The sequence below is a fragment of the Oenanthe melanoleuca genome, chromosome 2 (genome assembly GCF_029582105.1).
Source record: "Oenanthe melanoleuca isolate GR-GAL-2019-014 chromosome 2, OMel1.0, whole genome shotgun sequence".
Lineage (NCBI taxonomy): Eukaryota > Metazoa > Chordata > Aves > Passeriformes > Muscicapidae > Oenanthe > Oenanthe melanoleuca.
Genome location: NC_079335.1, coordinates 110,194,507 through 110,213,475, shown reverse-complemented (window position 1 = coordinate 110,213,475; position 18,969 = coordinate 110,194,507). Strand labels below are relative to the sequence as shown.

At 36.4% G+C, this 18,969-nt stretch overlaps 2 protein-coding genes across 5 annotated transcripts in view; both read right to left on the bottom strand.

Moving 5' to 3' along the window:
- The window catches only part of NEK10 (NIMA related kinase 10), a 76,533-nt gene extending 69,696 nt beyond the window's left edge, over positions 1-6,837 (bottom strand). The window contains 10 exon segments of the mRNA XM_056482844.1: positions 597-664; positions 1,020-1,098; positions 1,656-1,691; positions 2,173-2,239; positions 4,313-4,359; positions 4,529-4,631; positions 5,113-5,242; positions 6,365-6,441; positions 6,763-6,788; positions 6,790-6,837. Coding sequence (XP_056338819.1) covers positions 597-664; positions 1,020-1,098; positions 1,656-1,691; positions 2,173-2,239; positions 4,313-4,359; positions 4,529-4,631; positions 5,113-5,242; positions 6,365-6,441; positions 6,763-6,788; positions 6,790-6,837 — 681 coding nt within the window.
- Positions 6,838-12,470: 5,633 nt separating this feature from the next.
- Positions 12,471-18,969, bottom strand: part of SLC4A7 (solute carrier family 4 member 7) — a 91,165-nt gene continuing 84,666 nt past the window's right edge. For all 4 annotated transcript variants that reach the window (XM_056484428.1, XM_056484426.1, XM_056484427.1 and 1 more), the window contains one exon: positions 12,471-16,924. In XM_056484428.1, the coding sequence (XP_056340403.1) occupies positions 16,843-16,924 (82 nt within the window). In that variant the 3' untranslated portion in view covers positions 12,471-16,842. The remainder of the gene's footprint in view (positions 16,925-18,969) is intronic.

Below are 18,969 nucleotides of genomic sequence, written 5' to 3'. Positions count from 1 at the left end.
TAAAATAGGTTGCCTGATACTATATGATCACAATTGTCATTGCTTTTGTGCAGCATGATAGAATCATGAAACCCCAGTTATGCTGAATTTGATCTCTGCTGTATCTCAGTTTAGCCACAAACCAGCAATAGTTAAGTATAAATTCTTAGACTGATGGCAATGTATAGCAAGGGATGTCTGGGTTGGCATAGAATCTTTAGACACAGAATACTTTACAAGTGAAAAACCACAGCAGAAATTAAAGTAAGAAAATTTTAAAATATATTTACATTTTAAAAGTATATAAAACCATTTGAATCATAGTAATTTGTAGCTCAGGACAATGTATACACAAGCACTACTTTTTATATGAACAAATGTTTTGATTAGTCCAAATGCTTACAATCTATTTATCTCTAACAGCCAATTATCGTACATCACACCAATTAACTTACAGAGAAGAAATTATTTTTATGATACTACTGATACATCTGTAAAACACAGAGATTATCTTACCTTATAAGCCTGACAAGGTAAGGAATGTAGTCTCCCACCTGGGTCAAATCTGAAAAGTGTGTGTTATTCCATTAAGTAGGTAATTCAACAAAATTAGCAACTTTATATGCTCCACTTGCTATAACCCATTCTCTTTGATTTTTAACAGCAGCAAGCTTTTGGAAAATGTGTATAGAACAAAGGAAGATATATAAACTGACTTTCTCACTTTCTAAAACTAGTATTTTCATTTTACCAGCCAGATAACAGATCAAAACACTGTGTAATTCTTTGAAACATAACAAGCTCATTTTACTCTTTTATTTCAATACTTAAAAAGATACTACTTTCCTAAAGAAATATTACTTATGTAGAAAAACAAGCTGTTCTTTTACAAGCTGTAGCGTTTACTTGTGTGATGATGCCTATAGTGAATATAGAAGTATATTACTTAATGACAACCTCAAGTATTTTAAACATTTTAAGCCTCACAAAAAAAAGTTGTGAGTAGCCTTATCATTTCTGATATCAGCTATTGTACTTACATGTCATGTTGACCAACTTGGCTACATTGTGCTGTTCTGCTCAGTTATTAAGATAATGATTTGCTACTGTTTCCAAATACTACAAGTAGGGAAGAAAAAAATAAAGGATGCCATTAAGGAAAAAATCCCTAGACTGTTCTGCACAGGTAGAGCCTGTAGATGGTGCAGCTGTTTCAAGAAAAAATATTCTGTAATGCAGTACTACTAGTAGTAGTGCAGCCCCAAGGTTTAAACCTGTTTCAATATTTAAAAGGACCATTTATTTTATCATTATGATTTTCCCTTTGCAAAGTCATTTGCTACAGTACAGGGTGACTTTGCTCATCTCCCTCAAAAGTCTACAGTTTCTTTTGACTGAACCGATTGTGTTACTTTTCTAATTCTTCTCCCACTTCAGGAGGCATTTCTTAGGTCTCCTAAATAGAAGTTCTAGATGAATGCAGCTAGATTATAGGACAGCTGTTTTGAAAACAAGTGAAAAAACCCACACTGACTGCTCATGTGAAAACAGAAGAACAGATTATTTCTTTCCATAAACCAAGAATATCTGTACACTGCATTTTACTATATACACCATTCTAATACTAATAAACTGAAATGCAACATAATGGACAAAGGTGCTAGGAGGAATTCTACCTGACCTAGACTTTCAATTCCACCCAGGAGCATTTCCTAGAGGAAAATTTAAAAAAAAAAAAAAAAGTTCAGAATTACTTAAAATAAGTAGATAAATAAAAACACAAGAGGTGAAATTTTAAAGGTTCTTAAACTGGAGCTCTCAGTTTCCTTCACTAACTACATTATGGGAGTTTTACATATCTATATAATAAAGTCAAATACTAAGTCTAGGGCTCAGAGCAATGACCAAGCCATTTGTTACAGAGATCTACAGTTCTTTGTTAGGGTCAGCAAAAACAGACATGATGCAAGAAACACCAGAAATTGAGCAAGTTATGCAGTAATGGTGAAAAATCACTCTTGAAATCTGTTTATTTGCAATCCCATCCTCACACATAGAAATATAGACACACACATGTAGGCGTGCATCCATAAGAACAAATGTTTTTACACACAAGCACCAACACAACTCATACACATGACACTTACATGCATCCCCTTATCCAAGCAAGAAATTATATTTTGACATACTGACCTGGTAGCATGAATCCCTTATTAATAATCTTAGGCAGATTAATACTCTAAGAAATCGATGGACAGAGCTTGAATAACCCACATAAAATATTCAAAACATAAACCAAATGCAATAAAAAAGTGTTTAAATACTTAAATAAAACAGCTTGATTCAGGATCAATTGACTAGATGATTAGTGAGCTACAACTGTTTCAACACACCATAGAACTTTTAATACCATTTACATTCATTTTACATACCATTTACATAGTAGCAGCTATAAATAAATTTATTTCATTATATGAGCATTACCAGCCATCACTTATTATCACTGAAGTGATGCAGGAAAGTATGTGCTTATCTCTAACAACAAACTAACCATGCTTTGATACAAGCTTGGGTCAAGGCTCAAAAGGGCAAAGTAAGTGAGAAACCCCACAGCAAACTTCAGCGCACAAAATATACTTATGCAAAAATATGGGTATTACAGAAGTAAAAATAGCTATATTTAAAACATTCTTTTGAATTATCATAATCTATCCTGGCTTTTAAAAACTCTAATTCTACTATGATGGGAATAAATTGTTATTAGTTCAAATGTTCTTGAAATAGGCTTGCATTTCCATATAGAACTTCTACCTTTGTATTTCTCCTTATGATTCTCCATCATTAGACATGGCAGAAAACACAACTCAGATTTGCAGAAAGTGTCCAGGGGCAGTAATTCTGCATAAAATACCAGTAATGGAATCACTATTTCCACTGCCTGTTGAAAGTATATATATATCTTCATTTCCCTATTTAAAATAAACCTAAAATTAGACATCTTTGCCATGTGTTTTTCTGTTGTTTTAACTGAGAGGACAAAATTTGTTTGGATAGGTTTCTTGGAAACAGAAGAAGTGTATGGGTCATGGCAGTTCTCTTCCCATTTCATCATTTGCAGTTGGGAATGACGCCAATAGCTAAAAATACTTCCATAAAAATAAATGTTTTACAAATAGATACTAACAAACTCTCAGCCCTTTATGCCAATATTCTGTCCAAAGCAATAGCATTTTTCATTATGATTCCATAACTGGCCACTTCTGAACAGCACAAGACTTTCATGGAAAGAAAACAGCAACTATACACCTGCGTGCAAAATTTGTAGGTCAGATTTTAAATTGGCCTGAAAATATTACCATGGTGGACAGTCATTCCTGAGCCTGGTTAACATCTGAAAGCTTCTTCTACTGCAGCTACATTTACAATACACATTACTTGATACACCAGGGTATAATCTAGTTTATCTACTAATATCTACTAATTTATGCTTGTTTCATCAACCTTGCCTGGGTGTTTTTATTCTTAATATAGAGGCTTGTTTTGCCATATCACTATCACAAAGAACCACCAAAGAAAATCAAAATATAAGCCAAGTATGTCACAATGTATAAACAGAACTTGGGAAATCACAGTGAAAGCTATTCTTAGATTTTTGGCTAATGAAGCTGAGCCACTGGTGAGTACTGAGTTCACGTGTGATAAAGAGGTACCAGATTTAAAAAACACTTAAATGATCTGTTTTGAACTCATTGTCATTTAGATAATCAAAGAAGAGATCTCTAGTTCCCCAGTTAGTTCTGAATAAATGTCTAAGCAAACTATGTGGTGTTAGAGTCCTCTGTAAATTCTAGAAGTTATACATTAATACCTTTCAATGCTCTAGGATTCCTTCTTCAAACTTCTGTACCACTTTGGGTTTTTTTAGAAAATGTATTTGGGCTTTAAAAAGGAAAATACAATACACTGGAAAGAAGTATAGTAAAAAAATCCTGAAAAACGCATTTTTCCCCTGAAAATATATTTCTCTGCCTCCTCTATTTTTCTAAGATTTTGCACTTTTTCCTCAAATAAATGAGAGCAGCATAAGAAAAGGGATTATCCTTTCTAACCCTTTCCGTTGTACACAGAAATAAAACTAAATACAAACAAGTGGCAACAACTCATCTGAATTTTATGGAAGCCACTGGCCTCTCACTATAAAGGCAGCAGTCCATAAAATACAAATAGAATCAGTGAATTAAAAAATCAAATTGTAGATTACAGATACTACATACAGATAAATTATCAAGAAAGCACAGCAGTGAGAATTTTGGTCATCCAAATTTTGTCATACCAGGACCCAGCCCTTCGTTCTTCTCTCCCACTAACCCAAGCACTGCTCTTCAAAGCCAATACACAAGTGGTTGTTTAAAACTGAGATTATGAAGTGTAATTTCCACAGAAAGGTGTATTGTTGTAACAATATGGGATATTATCCACGCATCTTGCTTCTTCGTGGAAGGCAAGAAAGAGTGGTCCTCCTTCTTGGTTATGAATGTGCTTCATATACTGATCTGCAGGTAAGTCTGTCCTTAACTAAAGTTGTAAACATATCTTGAAACAGCTGATGCTTGTGATGTTTACTAAAATTTTTCTCATTCTTGTAGGTCACGCTAATAAGGAAGAAAAAAAGAAAAACTGTGAACTGCAAATTAACTTTCCACAAGACAGTTTTACACTGCTACAACTTAACATTAACAACAAAAACTAAGAAATGTCATATCAGCACTTACCATAGAATAACATGGTTTCAGATTGCCAGACATTAACAGTCTGTTTCATGCATAATTTGGGACTATCAGAATGGTATAACTTTTCCAGATAAAGGAACTATCACTATTTAAAATGAGTTTATTAACTTCCACCAGTATACTCTGCTGAGTGGGAAAGTTTTACAAAGGCAGGAACATAAACAAGTCTAAAAAGTTAAAAATATGTAATTCTCATCTCAAATACTGGATTTACATGAAAAGTACAAGTAACAGACATGTAAAAATACAAATGCCTTTAACACCTCAACAAGGTGATATCTTTAGATACATAAAGATGTTCAGAGATACAAGAGTGCCATCATCAGCTTTTAAATATTTTTACCTACATTTTTCAAGCTCAACAGCTTCTATTGATTCTTGCCATTGACCACTGGACTTTTGTTCATTGCTTTTGACATTCTGCAAAGTTCTTGTCACACTGGCTTGACCACTTTTAATATAATAGCTGGAAGCTAAGGAGTGAAGGGATTGTAGTCATGAGGCCAACACTGCATTTTAAGTTTTCTGAGAATATTATCAAGCAAAAGTACCTTTTCTCCTGTTCTGACTTGAACTTTGGACCTAAAAATTGCCATTATAGAATACACACAACCCCTCTGCAAAACAAAACTGACATGGTAGAAAACTGATGCAAAGTGAGACTGGAAAACAAGTACTGAGAGGTAAGCAAAAGGTGAAGAATGGTGTCTTCTAAAATTTATGATAGTAAAGCTCGACAAAATCTGCTAAACATGCTCATTATGTATGCTTCTTGCCTGTCCCAATTCCACAGTTACATAGCCTTCACATTCTTTTTCGGTTGTACAACTCATATGTTTCAGCTTTCTGCTCAGAAGCAATTCCAGGCCTTTAACCAGGTAGAAAGTGCATAACTCCTACCTCACATGGATGAATCCTTTAGTCATTTTGTCATATCTTTTTACAGAACTGAAAGGGAGAAAATGTTCTGTGATTCCAAAGATTCACACCCATAATCATGTGTTGGTTTTCTTTGCTTCAAATGGCAAATACAAGCCTCAATAAGTGAGTTGAGGTGAAAGAGATTTGACTTTCTCCTGTAAGCTGGTATTTAATCCCTGGATATTTTTAGCTTAAGTGTTATTCTTCAAAGACAAATGCTTATGGTTAAAATGCTAATCTTATTTTATATTCTTTACCACTCTCCCCCACGCTGTTACTTACACATCTTTAGGCCCACCTTCATTATGAAAGGACGCAGAGAAAAAACAAATCTGCTAGGCTACTTTAATATATGCAACAATACCTAGATAAAACCTGCTCAAGATACAAAATAAAGCAGTATTTTTACTAGTAAATAAAAAAAATTGTATAGTAGAATGTGAAGAGGATCAGTTTCATTCTTTTACCCATTCCAAATGTGATTTGTCCCACACAGAAGGTCTAATGTGGCCAAGAAAAAAAGAGAAAGAAAGAAAAAAAAAAAGACAAGAAGAAAGACATTCACTACACAAGATTTTACTAACATGTTTTAGTCATTATAGAACAAAATGTTCTAAGCATATGCCAGAAACCATAATCACAATTAATTATAACTCTAAAGCACATTTAAGAACAGTTATTGAAAAATACCTGTTGGTTCCTTGACTGAACACTTAAGAGAGACTGAAGCCTTTTTAGATCAGAATAATCCCTAGGGAAAAAAACACATTCATGTTCATTAATAGTTACATAAAAAATATTTCCATAAGTGTAAAGAAGGTCAACAAGCAACAATGTTACTGACAGAAAATAAAATTTTCTAGCATTGCCTGGTGTCCACATTTTGCATACAGAAGAGTTTATAGCTTCGCCAGAATGCCTTAAATCAACAAAGGTGTAAATAAACGTTGTGACCAGAGTAACAGTTGTCATGTTTATACTGCATTTCAAATTGAAGCATTCTGCTTTGGCAGTCAGTGCAAATTCCACACCAGTCCTGCTGAAGTTCAAAGTAAAACGTCAGATAGTATACCTCATAGAGATCCCAGGAGGTTTTTTTTTCTATTGTTTTTTCTGCACTCTTCAACTTTTTGTCCTGATCAGGCATTGTGTATCACTTCTATCATGGGGTTGAAAACTCATTTCCTTAGAAACAAAGTAGATACAAAGAATTCTATCACTGCAGCAAAAAGAACACGTTTACTTACAGAACCAACTGCTTTTAGGAAAAAAAAACAAACAGATTTGTCATTTTCTCAGCATGAAGCGTTGGGCATTATATTAGGATATCCTTTGAAATTCCAGATATTAATAAGAGAGCTATTAATCTAACATACAGAAACCTTGTTTTTTCCAACACACACATAGGTAATACTGTCTTGCTCTTTCATGCATTTTCTTATTAGGATTTTTCCTCTTCTTTTATCTTCTTGCCATTATATCTCTCTGTGAATTGGCTGGTTGTGTTACAGCAGTGCTTACAGGCTAACATCAAGGCTGTCAACAACAATCTGTTGTCCAGACAACAGAGAATTTAATAGTTATATCATCCAAATAAACAAGTCAAATGAAGGATAGAAAAAGGAGGGATTTGACAGAAAAATGTTATGCATACAGAGAGTTCAGAGAGGTGATTCTCCCCCTTTACTTGACCCTCCTGGGACCCCACCTGGACTACTGCATGAAGCTTTGGAGCCCCCACCAGAAGAACAGGGACCTGTTGGAGTGAGTCCAGAGGGCTACAAAGAGGATCAGAGGGCTGGAGCACCTCCCCTGTGCTCAGAGAGAGAGGGGCTGTTCAGCCTGGAGAAGAGAAGGCTCCAAGGGAGATACTGAGCAGCAGCTCACTACCTAAAAGGGCCTACAAAAGAGTTGGAGAGGGACTTTTTACATGGGTATGTGGTGTTAGAACAAGGGGATGATGACTTTACACTAAAAGAAGTCAGGTTTAGATTAGCTATCAGGAGGAAATTCTCTACTGTGAGGGTGATGAGGCACTGGAACAAGTTGCCCAGTGAAGTTGTGGACACCCCTGGAAGTGTCCAAGGTCAGATTGGATGAGGCTGTGGTCATCCTGGTGTATAGTGACTATAGCAGAGCACTATAGTGCTATGGCAGAGACTTGGATATTGATGAGGTTTATTCCAAACCAAACCATTCTGTGAATCTATGATCACACAGTCTACCAAAGAACAACAGAAATTTTCAGCAATTTAGAATCTAGGCCTTCTGAATACCTTACACCAAACCTACCTGCTTTCCTTGCAGTGGGGACACAGCTTCTTTCCACAGATGAGCAGATCTGTATGGCATGGCCTCATCAGGGCCATTACCACACATTAAATCCCTGCAGACAAACATTCAGTATGCAGGTCTGACTTCCCACAAAAGCCCTCAGCTAGTCACTCGCACAGTAAACAGCACCTGTTCACTGAAAATCTTCTAAAGCCCTAGAAACATACAGAATGACATGTAAAGAGAATATTCAAGAGGAATATCTTGCTACAACAAAAGCATATGGATGCAGATCCTTGTTGGACTGAAAAAAAAAATTGGTCAGGCACAGGCTGGGGCTGGAGAATTATCCTAGCAAATTACATACAGGTGTAGCAAGAGTACTTCCAATTTAAAAACCAAGGATATCATACCACTGTCTGACCCTTTCTACCTATTTTACTGTTCACTAAACATGGATTGTTTGGATGTTCCCTTTGGTGTATCTTTCACAGAATTTTCTGTATCAAACCTGATGGCCTCCTTTTCTTGCTGTGCAGAGTAGAATTCTCTGCTACTGATTTTTATTTCTCCTCCTCATAAAGACAAAGAAGAAAACTGGTCATGTAACAAAAGCATTGTAAACTACCAGAAATGGACATTAGAGTCATTTTTCCAGTTACACAATCTCACATCACAGAACTACCCAAAATGCAATTGTTGACAGCATGAACTCGTGCACTGTATTAAATCCCTCTCGGAAGTGGCCTGTAAGCCCAGTTCATCCATGTCTAGTCTTTTAAACAAGCCTGTATCCTGTCACATGGAATTGAGCTGGATCCACAAGAAACTTCTCTGCTCTCTTCCATGCATCTGCTCAAGAAGGTTAATAAAAAATACCTCAGAACCTTCTTTAACACCAGTTATGACCAGGGAATGAATATAAACAGGATTTGTTCTATAACTCAGCAGAAGCAACTACTGAGTTCAGACTAAACCAAATGCAGTTTGCTCAAAGCATTTATTTCCTTCAAGAGCATTGAAAGTTAAGAGAAGCCATGTACATCTCTAAGCACACTAAGAATCCTCAGGAGTAAGAATTTCCATGTACTGTTTCAGTGATATTATTATATCATCTCCCCAACATCCCATCCTTTTGGGATGTTACTGAGGCATGACACAATGCAATAAGCATCTCACATTTGCACAGTAGGAAATAATGTGAAACTCACAAATTATCTACTTGACCATGTGTGCACAAAGAACAGATTTCTACCAATTAAAGAACAATCAATCCACACACAAATAATAACTTATTCATGAGAGAACCAAGTTAAAAATTTCAGCATCTCATGAAATCCTTGGGTTAAATCTCTAAACTGCAAACATCAGGATTCCCAGTATGGATAGATTTTAATCCAGAACTATTAGGTCTTTGTGATTATTTAGAACATTTTATAACTGTCTACCAACCTTGCTTTAGAGCTGCAATTCCAATTCTTCTGCTGTTTCCTCTGCCTTGGTACAGATGAAACAGAGTAACAGATGACAAATATTTTAAAAGTTTGCCATTACAGATCCAGAAGTCCCTGTGCAAAATTGAACCTCACAAATACCAAGCCAAATGAAGGGACAGTGGTCACTCAAGGATACAGCCCACATCCAGCTCTGAGGACTCACCCTGAGGTTATCTCTCTGTTTCCTAGAGGCCAACAAGTCAGCACAGGTCAGGGAGCCCTTCAAGAAAGAGGCCAGCCCTGGCCACAAACTGACCCTGCACTGACCTCTTCATTCTGTCAGCCCAGCATTATCTCAGATGCACAGCTCACTGGATTGGGAAACCTGATTCAGGTTACAAATAATCTCTCCTACTTTAGCCCTGATTACCTTGTGCTTGTCAAAGCACTTCTACTGTGCAAGGGCAGGGACAATATGCAGAAAGCAGGACTTATCCATGCAGCTTAGACTGTTATGCTCTCCACCTTACTACAGAGATTAAACTAATAAATTAACAGCCAGCTGCCAGTGAAAATGGCTTTCCCCATTCCTTCCCTTCTCCTTTGGCCAGCAATTCTTCTCTACTTCTCCAGCTGATCTGACCCAAACCTGAGCCTGTCTAGAGACATAGAAAAAAACGCACTTCCCTTTGTATTGTTACTTTCCTATCAATTTAGCTCACTGTTACAGTGACCTGATGAGTGTCTCTGCTGACAGGGCAGGAATGCACAAGTATAAACCGAGGGAGAAGAGCAGAAATCCCCTTCCATCAGTAACCAGTCATTAAATCAGGTAAGGATACTAGCACCATGTCCTGAGTGAGAGGTAGACAAACAGAAACAACTCCATTTTCCTTCTATCAGCCAGAAACCCGAGAGAAAACAGACATTAATTCTTACCCTTACCTCTTCCCACAGTTATTTGACTTTCTTGAAGTCAAGTAAGTTCCCATCCCATGTTTCTTCTTTACTCAAGCCAGCAGAAATTTCCATGGAGCCAGGCTATTCACTGCCATCATAATTATCCCCCTGCCATGACACCAGCCATGAGGAATGTATAAGAAACACACCAAATAACACTCACTTAGTTGTGCCAGATAAAAACTGAATTCAGACAACTCTTAAAGAACAGAGACACATTAAAAGACAAATGTCTTTACAGAACAGTCTCATTTAATTCCATTTAAGAAAATGAAATTAGAGCAATAGTAATGCATTCCTTTTAATTGGGGATAATTACATTTAATTAGTTATGTTGATTCAATTACATAGGAAGAGAGATACATTCTGACAGCACTGGAATGCAGGATAGGACAAGAAATGCTCCAAGAACCCTGTCAGAAATGACATAATCCACATGATGAGAAACAGGAGACAAAGGAATTACCCCAGACCTGATCTGTGGCCCAGTCTAGTATCTGTCCCAGATGACATAAGCACATATACTTCAGAAGGTAAAAACAAGCTCCAAAACAAACAAAACCACAAAGAAGCATCGGAGGATAAATCTATCCCTGCTGACTTCAGTCTAATAGTCTCTTCAACAAAAAGATCTCATAATCTTCAGCAGCAACAACTACTGGATATGGACAGATTGTAAGCCAACTAGTTGCTTGATTTTCCCTTAAACTCCTTTCTTAATCACTCCAGTGTCCAAATTCCACTGACTAATCACACACAGGATAACAGGCTTAAGGTGGATGAAGAAGCAGTAGATATTTTGGCTTTAATAAGACTTTTGATGCTGTTGCTGGATAGGAATGTATCTAATACCCCATCTAATTACCATAAGCTGGGTCAGATGAAGGTCTGGTGAAAATTCACTCCTTAAAAGAGCAATTAGAAACATATTATTGTCAAAACAGAAAGGGATTTCAAACATGGCCAAAATTATGGCAAACAAAGCACCAAAGGCGATGAAAAATTCCCAAAAGGTACTTTTCCTTAAAATTCCCTAAAAGGGAATTCTGGCTGGCTTCCCCTCTTGTTCTCAAAGAGCATGGCAGTCATAATAGATCCCCCACCATTGAAAGCCTGTGTCTAGGAAATTGTATTGAAGAACGCACACAGACAATGTTGGAATACTATTTCTTGCATTTTATTAACTGAATCAATACAGAAATCTATGTGTGTGCTATACACGAAAACTTCCACATGCATATATGGGTCTCAATCTTTTTATAATAACTTCTTGGAGATTCTCTAAAGGTTAACAAGGGCAAGGTTCTTCCTGTTTTCCTGACAAATGAAAACATTCAAGCTACTGTTTTTTTGGGGTTGCTTGTCTTTTGGGGTTTTTTTTCCTTTGTTTTGTTTTCTCTCTGTACCACCTCATTCCGCAAATGGCCAGGCCTTTTCTCAGATTGCTGGGTCCACCAAATGTCAGTCACTTGCTTAATTTCCAGAGCATAACTTTCCTCTGCAGAGTTTGCCTAAATCCACCCTGTTAAACAGCAGCTCACGTATGTAAGTAAAACAAAACAAAACAAAGAATAGGGGATTTCTGAGTGAGCAGCTCAGTTCAGTATCAACGAGAGAAAGACGAAGCTCTTTGAAGCTCACCCTGTCTGTTCCCACTACCAAGCAGAGCTTTATAGGGAATTATACCGCAATTACTTAGAGCCTCTGGGAATCACGATTGTTCAAGGCGAGGAGGTCTGTGACAATTTGCATCGCCTTCGCCATCCCCGCCTGCCCTCGAGAGGACCCGCCCGTCCCTTGCCTTGGTTTCCTTGCGTTCCCGTCCGTCCCTCCTTCCCGCTGCCGGCGGTGCCTCAGCGCCTCCCGCGCCCGCCCCCGCTCCGCCGCCCGGCTACGGCGACGCTCGCTCCGCCGGGACGGGCCCCTCGGCCAATCGCCTCGCCTCTTCTTGGCGCGCGGGCCAATGGCGAGCCGCCTTGCTGCGCTGTGCCCGGCTCCCCCAGCGCCGCTTCCGCCCGCCGCCGTTGCCATGGGGACGCGACGCCCCGGCCGGGCCCGCCCCGCAGGGTCCGACCCCATCACCCCCGGGCAATGAAAACAAAAGCGTTCTGAGTCCAGGAGATTGTTTATTGCTTTTACCAACTTTCTGAAACGTTACAAAAGATAATTTTATTCTAGCAGTAATTAAAACAACACAAAGGCTGAATCTTTCACATTAAAGACAAGTCTGAGAGTTGTGTTTTCTGTATAAACTGAATATTGATTCTACAGTTGGAATAATGTTTTCATTTGCTTTGGATTTGTTTATAAAGTAAGAAAACGTCACTGTAATTAGAAAAGCAGTCATAAAAAATTCGAACCATACAGTATGTAATCACATTTCAAATAAAGAATATTAAAATCAAAACTGCAGTTCAGCTGCAAAAGCTGAACCTGGAAGACACCTTTGCAAAGGAGCATCAGCAACAATAGAAAGGAATATACTAGAAATTATGTGTCTTTCCAATAAAATCATTTTAAAAAGTATCAATTTTCAAACTCATTCATTATTCCAAATAAATGTCAACAGATACTAAATTCAATATGAAAGTGTCTTTAGATAAAGTTCAATGCCAACTACAAAGTCCTATAAGTTTTCGCTAAAAACATTATAAAATAAAATTGACAAACGTACTGAGCAATATGCTTTATTTATAGCACTACATTTATGCTGACTCAAAGCTGTGTGCATCTATAGTCTTAAAAGTTGCCATAAAATAAATTACTGTTGGTATAGACAAAATATTTCCCACATTTCACTGTACTTGATAATTCTGTCCTAGATGAGTAATTAAAACATTACTAATCATGAGAAAGCAAAAAGAAAACTAAGCTCGCGGTGATGCTCGCCTGACAGATTACATCTGTGAACTGAGAGTCCTGAACCATTTACTTTCTGATTTACAGAACCTATGTACAAGACAAACCCTTTAGAGCGGTGCAGGCTCTGCGACGTGACACCCATTTGTTACAGAAATATTTCACAGCCTGTCGAACCTGCCTTTGCAAAGGGCACGAATTAGGAAGTGACCGTATAAACACAGAGATGCAGGTGAAGCAAATGATAACTTATGGGAGAACTTTCATTAAATGAAGAAAAAAATGGCCAAGATACTTGGTTGAAAAAGATCCCAAAACCATTAGGGCATCAAGTTTTACCCTGACAGGTTTTATGATGGCAAACTTGGCAATTTAGAACATTTTATGGAACAACTGTATAAAATATTATGTTATAGCTGCAAAATTAATCTAGGAGAAAATTGTCGTTAACTTGGGCATATGTAAACAGAATGAAAAATGTGTTACTGTAAAACATATGAAAATAGTAAGAATGAGTTTTCTAGAATATAATTTAAATACAAAACTGCATTTTAAGTGATTAATTTTAGATGATAATTTAAATGGAGTGGTCAAAATTAAGACCTACATTTCATGTAAACATTAATATTTATAAATAAATTAGAAAAAAAAGAAAAAAGAAAAAAGAAAAAAAAAAGAGGGACTTCCTGAGGTGGCTCTGCAGCCAGGTACACAGTAGCACTAAGCTCCATTCCAGGAAACCAAGGCATCTATAAAAAGTGCAGGGTTGTTTATTTTCCTCTAACTGTTGGAATGGAAATCCATTGGCGTAGGTTTTACAGGGCTTAAGCCCTATGAAAAAAAAAATCAGTGCACAGCAATTATCACTGCTCCTTTGCATCCATTAAGGCAAAACATATATCTACATACAATAAACTACATCCTTAGCTGTCTCATTTTAATACTATGTGTGATTTTAAAGCAGAGAAGGTGTAAAATGAGCAGTGAATCACTTAACCATACATTAGCAACAGGGCTTTATGCACTTAATACCAGATCTTCTCCTGTTCATATGGGAAGAAAGTGCAAGTAAAACTATTGCCCAAGAACACTGGAACTAAAGGTTACTGTAAACTGGTTTGCCAAGTCATGGTATATCTGGCACTGATTAAAATATCTACACAATTAAATAAATACTGTGATTAGACTTGTGGGGCTTTGGTTTTGTTGCCTTTCAACTTTCACTCAAAATATACCTACTTCCTGTAATATTGACCAAAACATAACCCTTATGAAGTAGAAGCAAAATACAAGATGTGCAGCACCATGGAACCCTGATTTCCAGCATTAAAGAGTTAGCAATCCAAGAGGCTTCTAGCAATATTTTGAATCTTTGGACACTGTTGCAGGACTGTGAACATGAAGTGTAAAATACTGCTGAGAGAACAGAAGTACTGTATTGTGGATGATGCTACATAAAATGTTCAAAATATCTCTTCCCTCTGATTCAGAGCAAGAGGTACTTAGTAGTGAACTACTGATAGGCAGATGGTGTTTGGGGTTTTTTTTAAATAACGTAGAAAGTTTTGTGAAACCATCTGCTGTAGGTTCACTGTTGTCTCAGTTTTATCAGAGGGAAACCATGGGTTATTTTCTGAGAGAGCACGAAGTCAAGCTAAGGCACAAGCTATACTATTATCTAAGAATGCAGGTCATTACACAGTATTGTTCAATCTGGTAATGCAGACCTCTCTTGCTTTGCCACTGACCTGAGCCTGTTATGACAGTTTGGATACCATCACTCATATTGCTGTACACTATGATTTCCTTTCTTTAAACTGTCTTCTCGAAATTCAGTTAAATGAAAAAAGGAAAAAAAAAAAAAAAAAGAGTTAAATAATTGCATTACATTTAAAGGGAACAGTAACAGTCCATGTAACATAAATACTATTTTTAAATGTTTCCATTTATTCCCACTGATTGCTTTATTTTCGTAATATACAATTACCTTCTCTACAGGTGACACTTGGCTGAAGAGCACCAAAATTCCACCTCAAGTGGTATCTTCAGATAAATCTGCCCTCCTCCAGAAACAGCTCCTTTTGCAATTGCTGAGAATTTTATCACTTGGTCCATGGTAAAACTCCCAACTCTGCCAAAAGCAGAATTAAGCAAAGAGCATCTTCTAGTATTAAATGATCACAGATTCTAATCAAAGCCACTATAATGCATCCAGAAAGGGCTAGTGGCAATTCAGAATGTAAAGACATAATGTTGGAAATTAAAGCCAAAAAAAACCTAAGGCATAAGGCAAAAACTATTAAGAATGGAAACTGCGCAGGTAAGTGATCAAGATTTTCATTTATATATAAAATTCTCATTATTTCAAATATTATCAAGCTAAACACTAGAATTTGAAAATGTAAGTACAATAAATGCACTGACTGCATCTTTATCAGTAGAGTCCCCAAAAAATCCCATTTACTTTAATAAATGAATATTTATTTTTTCAATTCATCTTAAATGATAAAAATTTATACTAATTAAAATAAATAAAGTGTTTAAAAATAAGTTGGTGTGCTATCATATATGCCCTTTACAATGGAGAAGATCAGAACTGTACATACAAATACCACAAGCAATTATTAATCCATAAAATAATACTGATCATAAACCTATTCCAGAATTGAGCTACAACTAAGTTAATCAAATACGCAGTAAATTAAAACATTTATTAACCAAGAAATATATTTGATGAAGATATAAAATACCCTAAAATCTTAGAGCTGAGTAAATCAGATGCTGAAAATCTATGGGAAAAAATGTAAGTAAAAACAGGAAGAAAAGAATTCAAGAGTACTGATGTGGTAAGTACTTATAATTTCCTATATACCAATTGCTGCCTGTAAATCCAATTCATACTGTGTAAACATGGAGTGTCCAGAATGGCAAATACTGACTTGGGACTGTAACTACCATTACTGCACTCATACTGCTACGGGACAATAAAGAAAACTCAAGAGAATCCAAAAAAACAAAGAAAGCAGCACACCTGGGTATTTAGATACATTTTAAGGCTTAACTAACCACCTGACTTAGGGCTCTAGGCCACTTCTGTAGAGTAGGAGAGACAGAATCCAGAAAACACTAGCATGGAGTGGAGACATAAAACACAGTAGTTCTTGTCAACTGCACATTAACATTTGTTCTATGAAACCACAAAAAAAGTATACCCTGCAAAAACAAGCACTAACTGCCTGCATGGAAAACAAAACTTCTGTAGCGCACATTATAAACAGAGGTATTGCAAAATTTTAAGCAATGTGGACCAGTAATCATCAGCAAAAGCTGATGTAACTTTTATGCACATATTGATTATTGAAAATAATAAGCATTCATTACAGTCTTCCTATTTAAAAATTAAAATAAAATTTCCAATAAAATAAATAGCTGAAGTGTGATTACCACTCATCTTATTTGATGGGAAAATCTTCACATTATGCAAGCATATCTACAGTGCCCTAAACAATGGCAGAAATTAAATATATGTTGCTCCTTAAACTGGAAATCACACTTCCATGGTATAATATCCTACAGTGATGTATATACACACACAAATACACACAATTCCCATTGGTTCCATTCTATAAAGATGTTTCAGCATCCACATATCTCACAACAGGTGAATTTTCCACTTCTATTTTCACACTTTCTGGTTTTTCAGGGCTGTTTGAAAACAAACAAGAAAATGTAAGGTCTAAGTCACTTTAGGAAAGGTTAAATTTCAAACATTTAATACTTCACAATGAACACTGAAAGTATTTACATAAGGGTGCTTTTATAATGAAGCATTTCTATTACATTTTAGTAATTGTTAAATATTATTTACAGGAACAGTACAAACTTAAAAGAGAGAAAACATCAATATTTCCGTCATAAATACCATATCAATACCACTGCTTTTATTGATTTGAAACTGTTCATGCAAAACATCTTTGAAAACACACAAACAAACAAACAAACAAACCCCCAGCATAGTCTGCAAAACTGTCTAGGTAAAAATACTTAAAAATACATAACAACTAATATTACTAATGTGTCTTTATCCTTGGGCAGGGAAACCATCTGTTCCTAAGAATGGGAGGACATTTCAGTCTGTTCAAAAGGGGAAACCACACTTTCAACAACAGCAGAGGACAGGAAGAAACCTGTGTTAAGTGTCCACTCAAGTGAAGCAGAAGACTCTAAAGACAAGAGGCACCTCAACAACTGATACTCTTAGGGACACAGACACCAAATAGTGCCTGACTGAAAGACAATAAGGAATGTCCCAAGGTAGCTGAAGTCAGTAGAAGATGAAATGAAACAGCCTAAGAGAGATGATGAATTTCAGAGGAGATGACACATTCGTAGAGTTGCTCTTTAAGGAAAAAAATACATTAGAAATTCATGCAAAGAGAAAAATTCTCCGTCTCCTTAGAAAATACAAGTGTGCTGGGACTCCACAGAGTCTGTGAACTACAATAGATGGTTGAGGTAGAAAGAAAAGGCAATCTGGATCAATTCAGAAAAGGTTAAAAAAAAAAAAAAAATAGAAATTTATCATTTTAAAATAGATGATTTTTAATAAATCATGCCAGCTCACACAACATGTCATCTGGAATTATAAAAGACATTCTTCCTTTGAACTGCATTGGCATTTGAATTTAAACTGAAAATAGCAGTGCCTTTTACCACAGCATTAAAGGTCTGTCTGTACCACCAGATGAAGACAGTTATGCAGAAAAACCTCAGTAGAACTGAAATGAGTAATTTACTGGAAATTACTTTTGAACAACCAATAGTGTCACCTCTGAATCTCAACAGCATGCAAAGAAAGTATAGCAAATACCTCAAAAGAGGAACCAATTGAGTTAAGGCTCTGCCTTCCAACATCTTCCAGATTAATGCAATACCAGATTGCCTGTCAAAAAGCTAGTTTCTGGCACCAATGGTTTTTATTTTCCGTTTGTAGTTTTAGCAAGCTCCCTATCAAGATGGATTTTTTTACTGCACTAAGCTCAAGCAGGGTATATTACAGAATCAAAGAAATTTTAAAAAAAATTGTCTTATAGCACATAACAAATAGATGGAATAACGAATACAAGGCTAAGCACAACAAAAACCACTGCAAACTGGTCAGAAGTCTGATTTGCTAGTATTGCATATAATTCCATACTAACTTAACCTACTCAGGAAACAGAAAAGTGAGAGTTAAAATTGTACTAACTTATAACTACCTAAAAATTGAATTTAAACACCTTAATTCTTCTGGGAAAATAAATACAGGCCTGTATATCTTCAAGCCTTATATGCTGAATGGCTATCAGATAATGCACTAGAATCATCCACAAATTCTGTAATGGGATTCTGAGAATACAGCAAGAAAGAAAAAAAACCTATTAAATAAGGAGGGTATGCTGACACACATACACGCTTATCTCTTTAATACCTCTATTTTTTGTCTTCTTGATGGTTTCGCTCATGTGGCACTCAATTTTTTGAAATGTTTTAATTAAACAGGTGTTTAACATTTTAAAATGTTTAAACAATGCAGCCTAGACATTCTCTGGAAATGGTGCTTGCACTGATGAGTCTCTCAAGCTTTTCTCTTCCAATACACCTCAAAGCTCTTCCTCTGTCTCTCTTACCCTTGGTTGATCTGCTGTCTGGCCAAAACAGCATATTTCCATGCCTAGTTTGGAGCAATACACATGGTGAAGAGACAGATG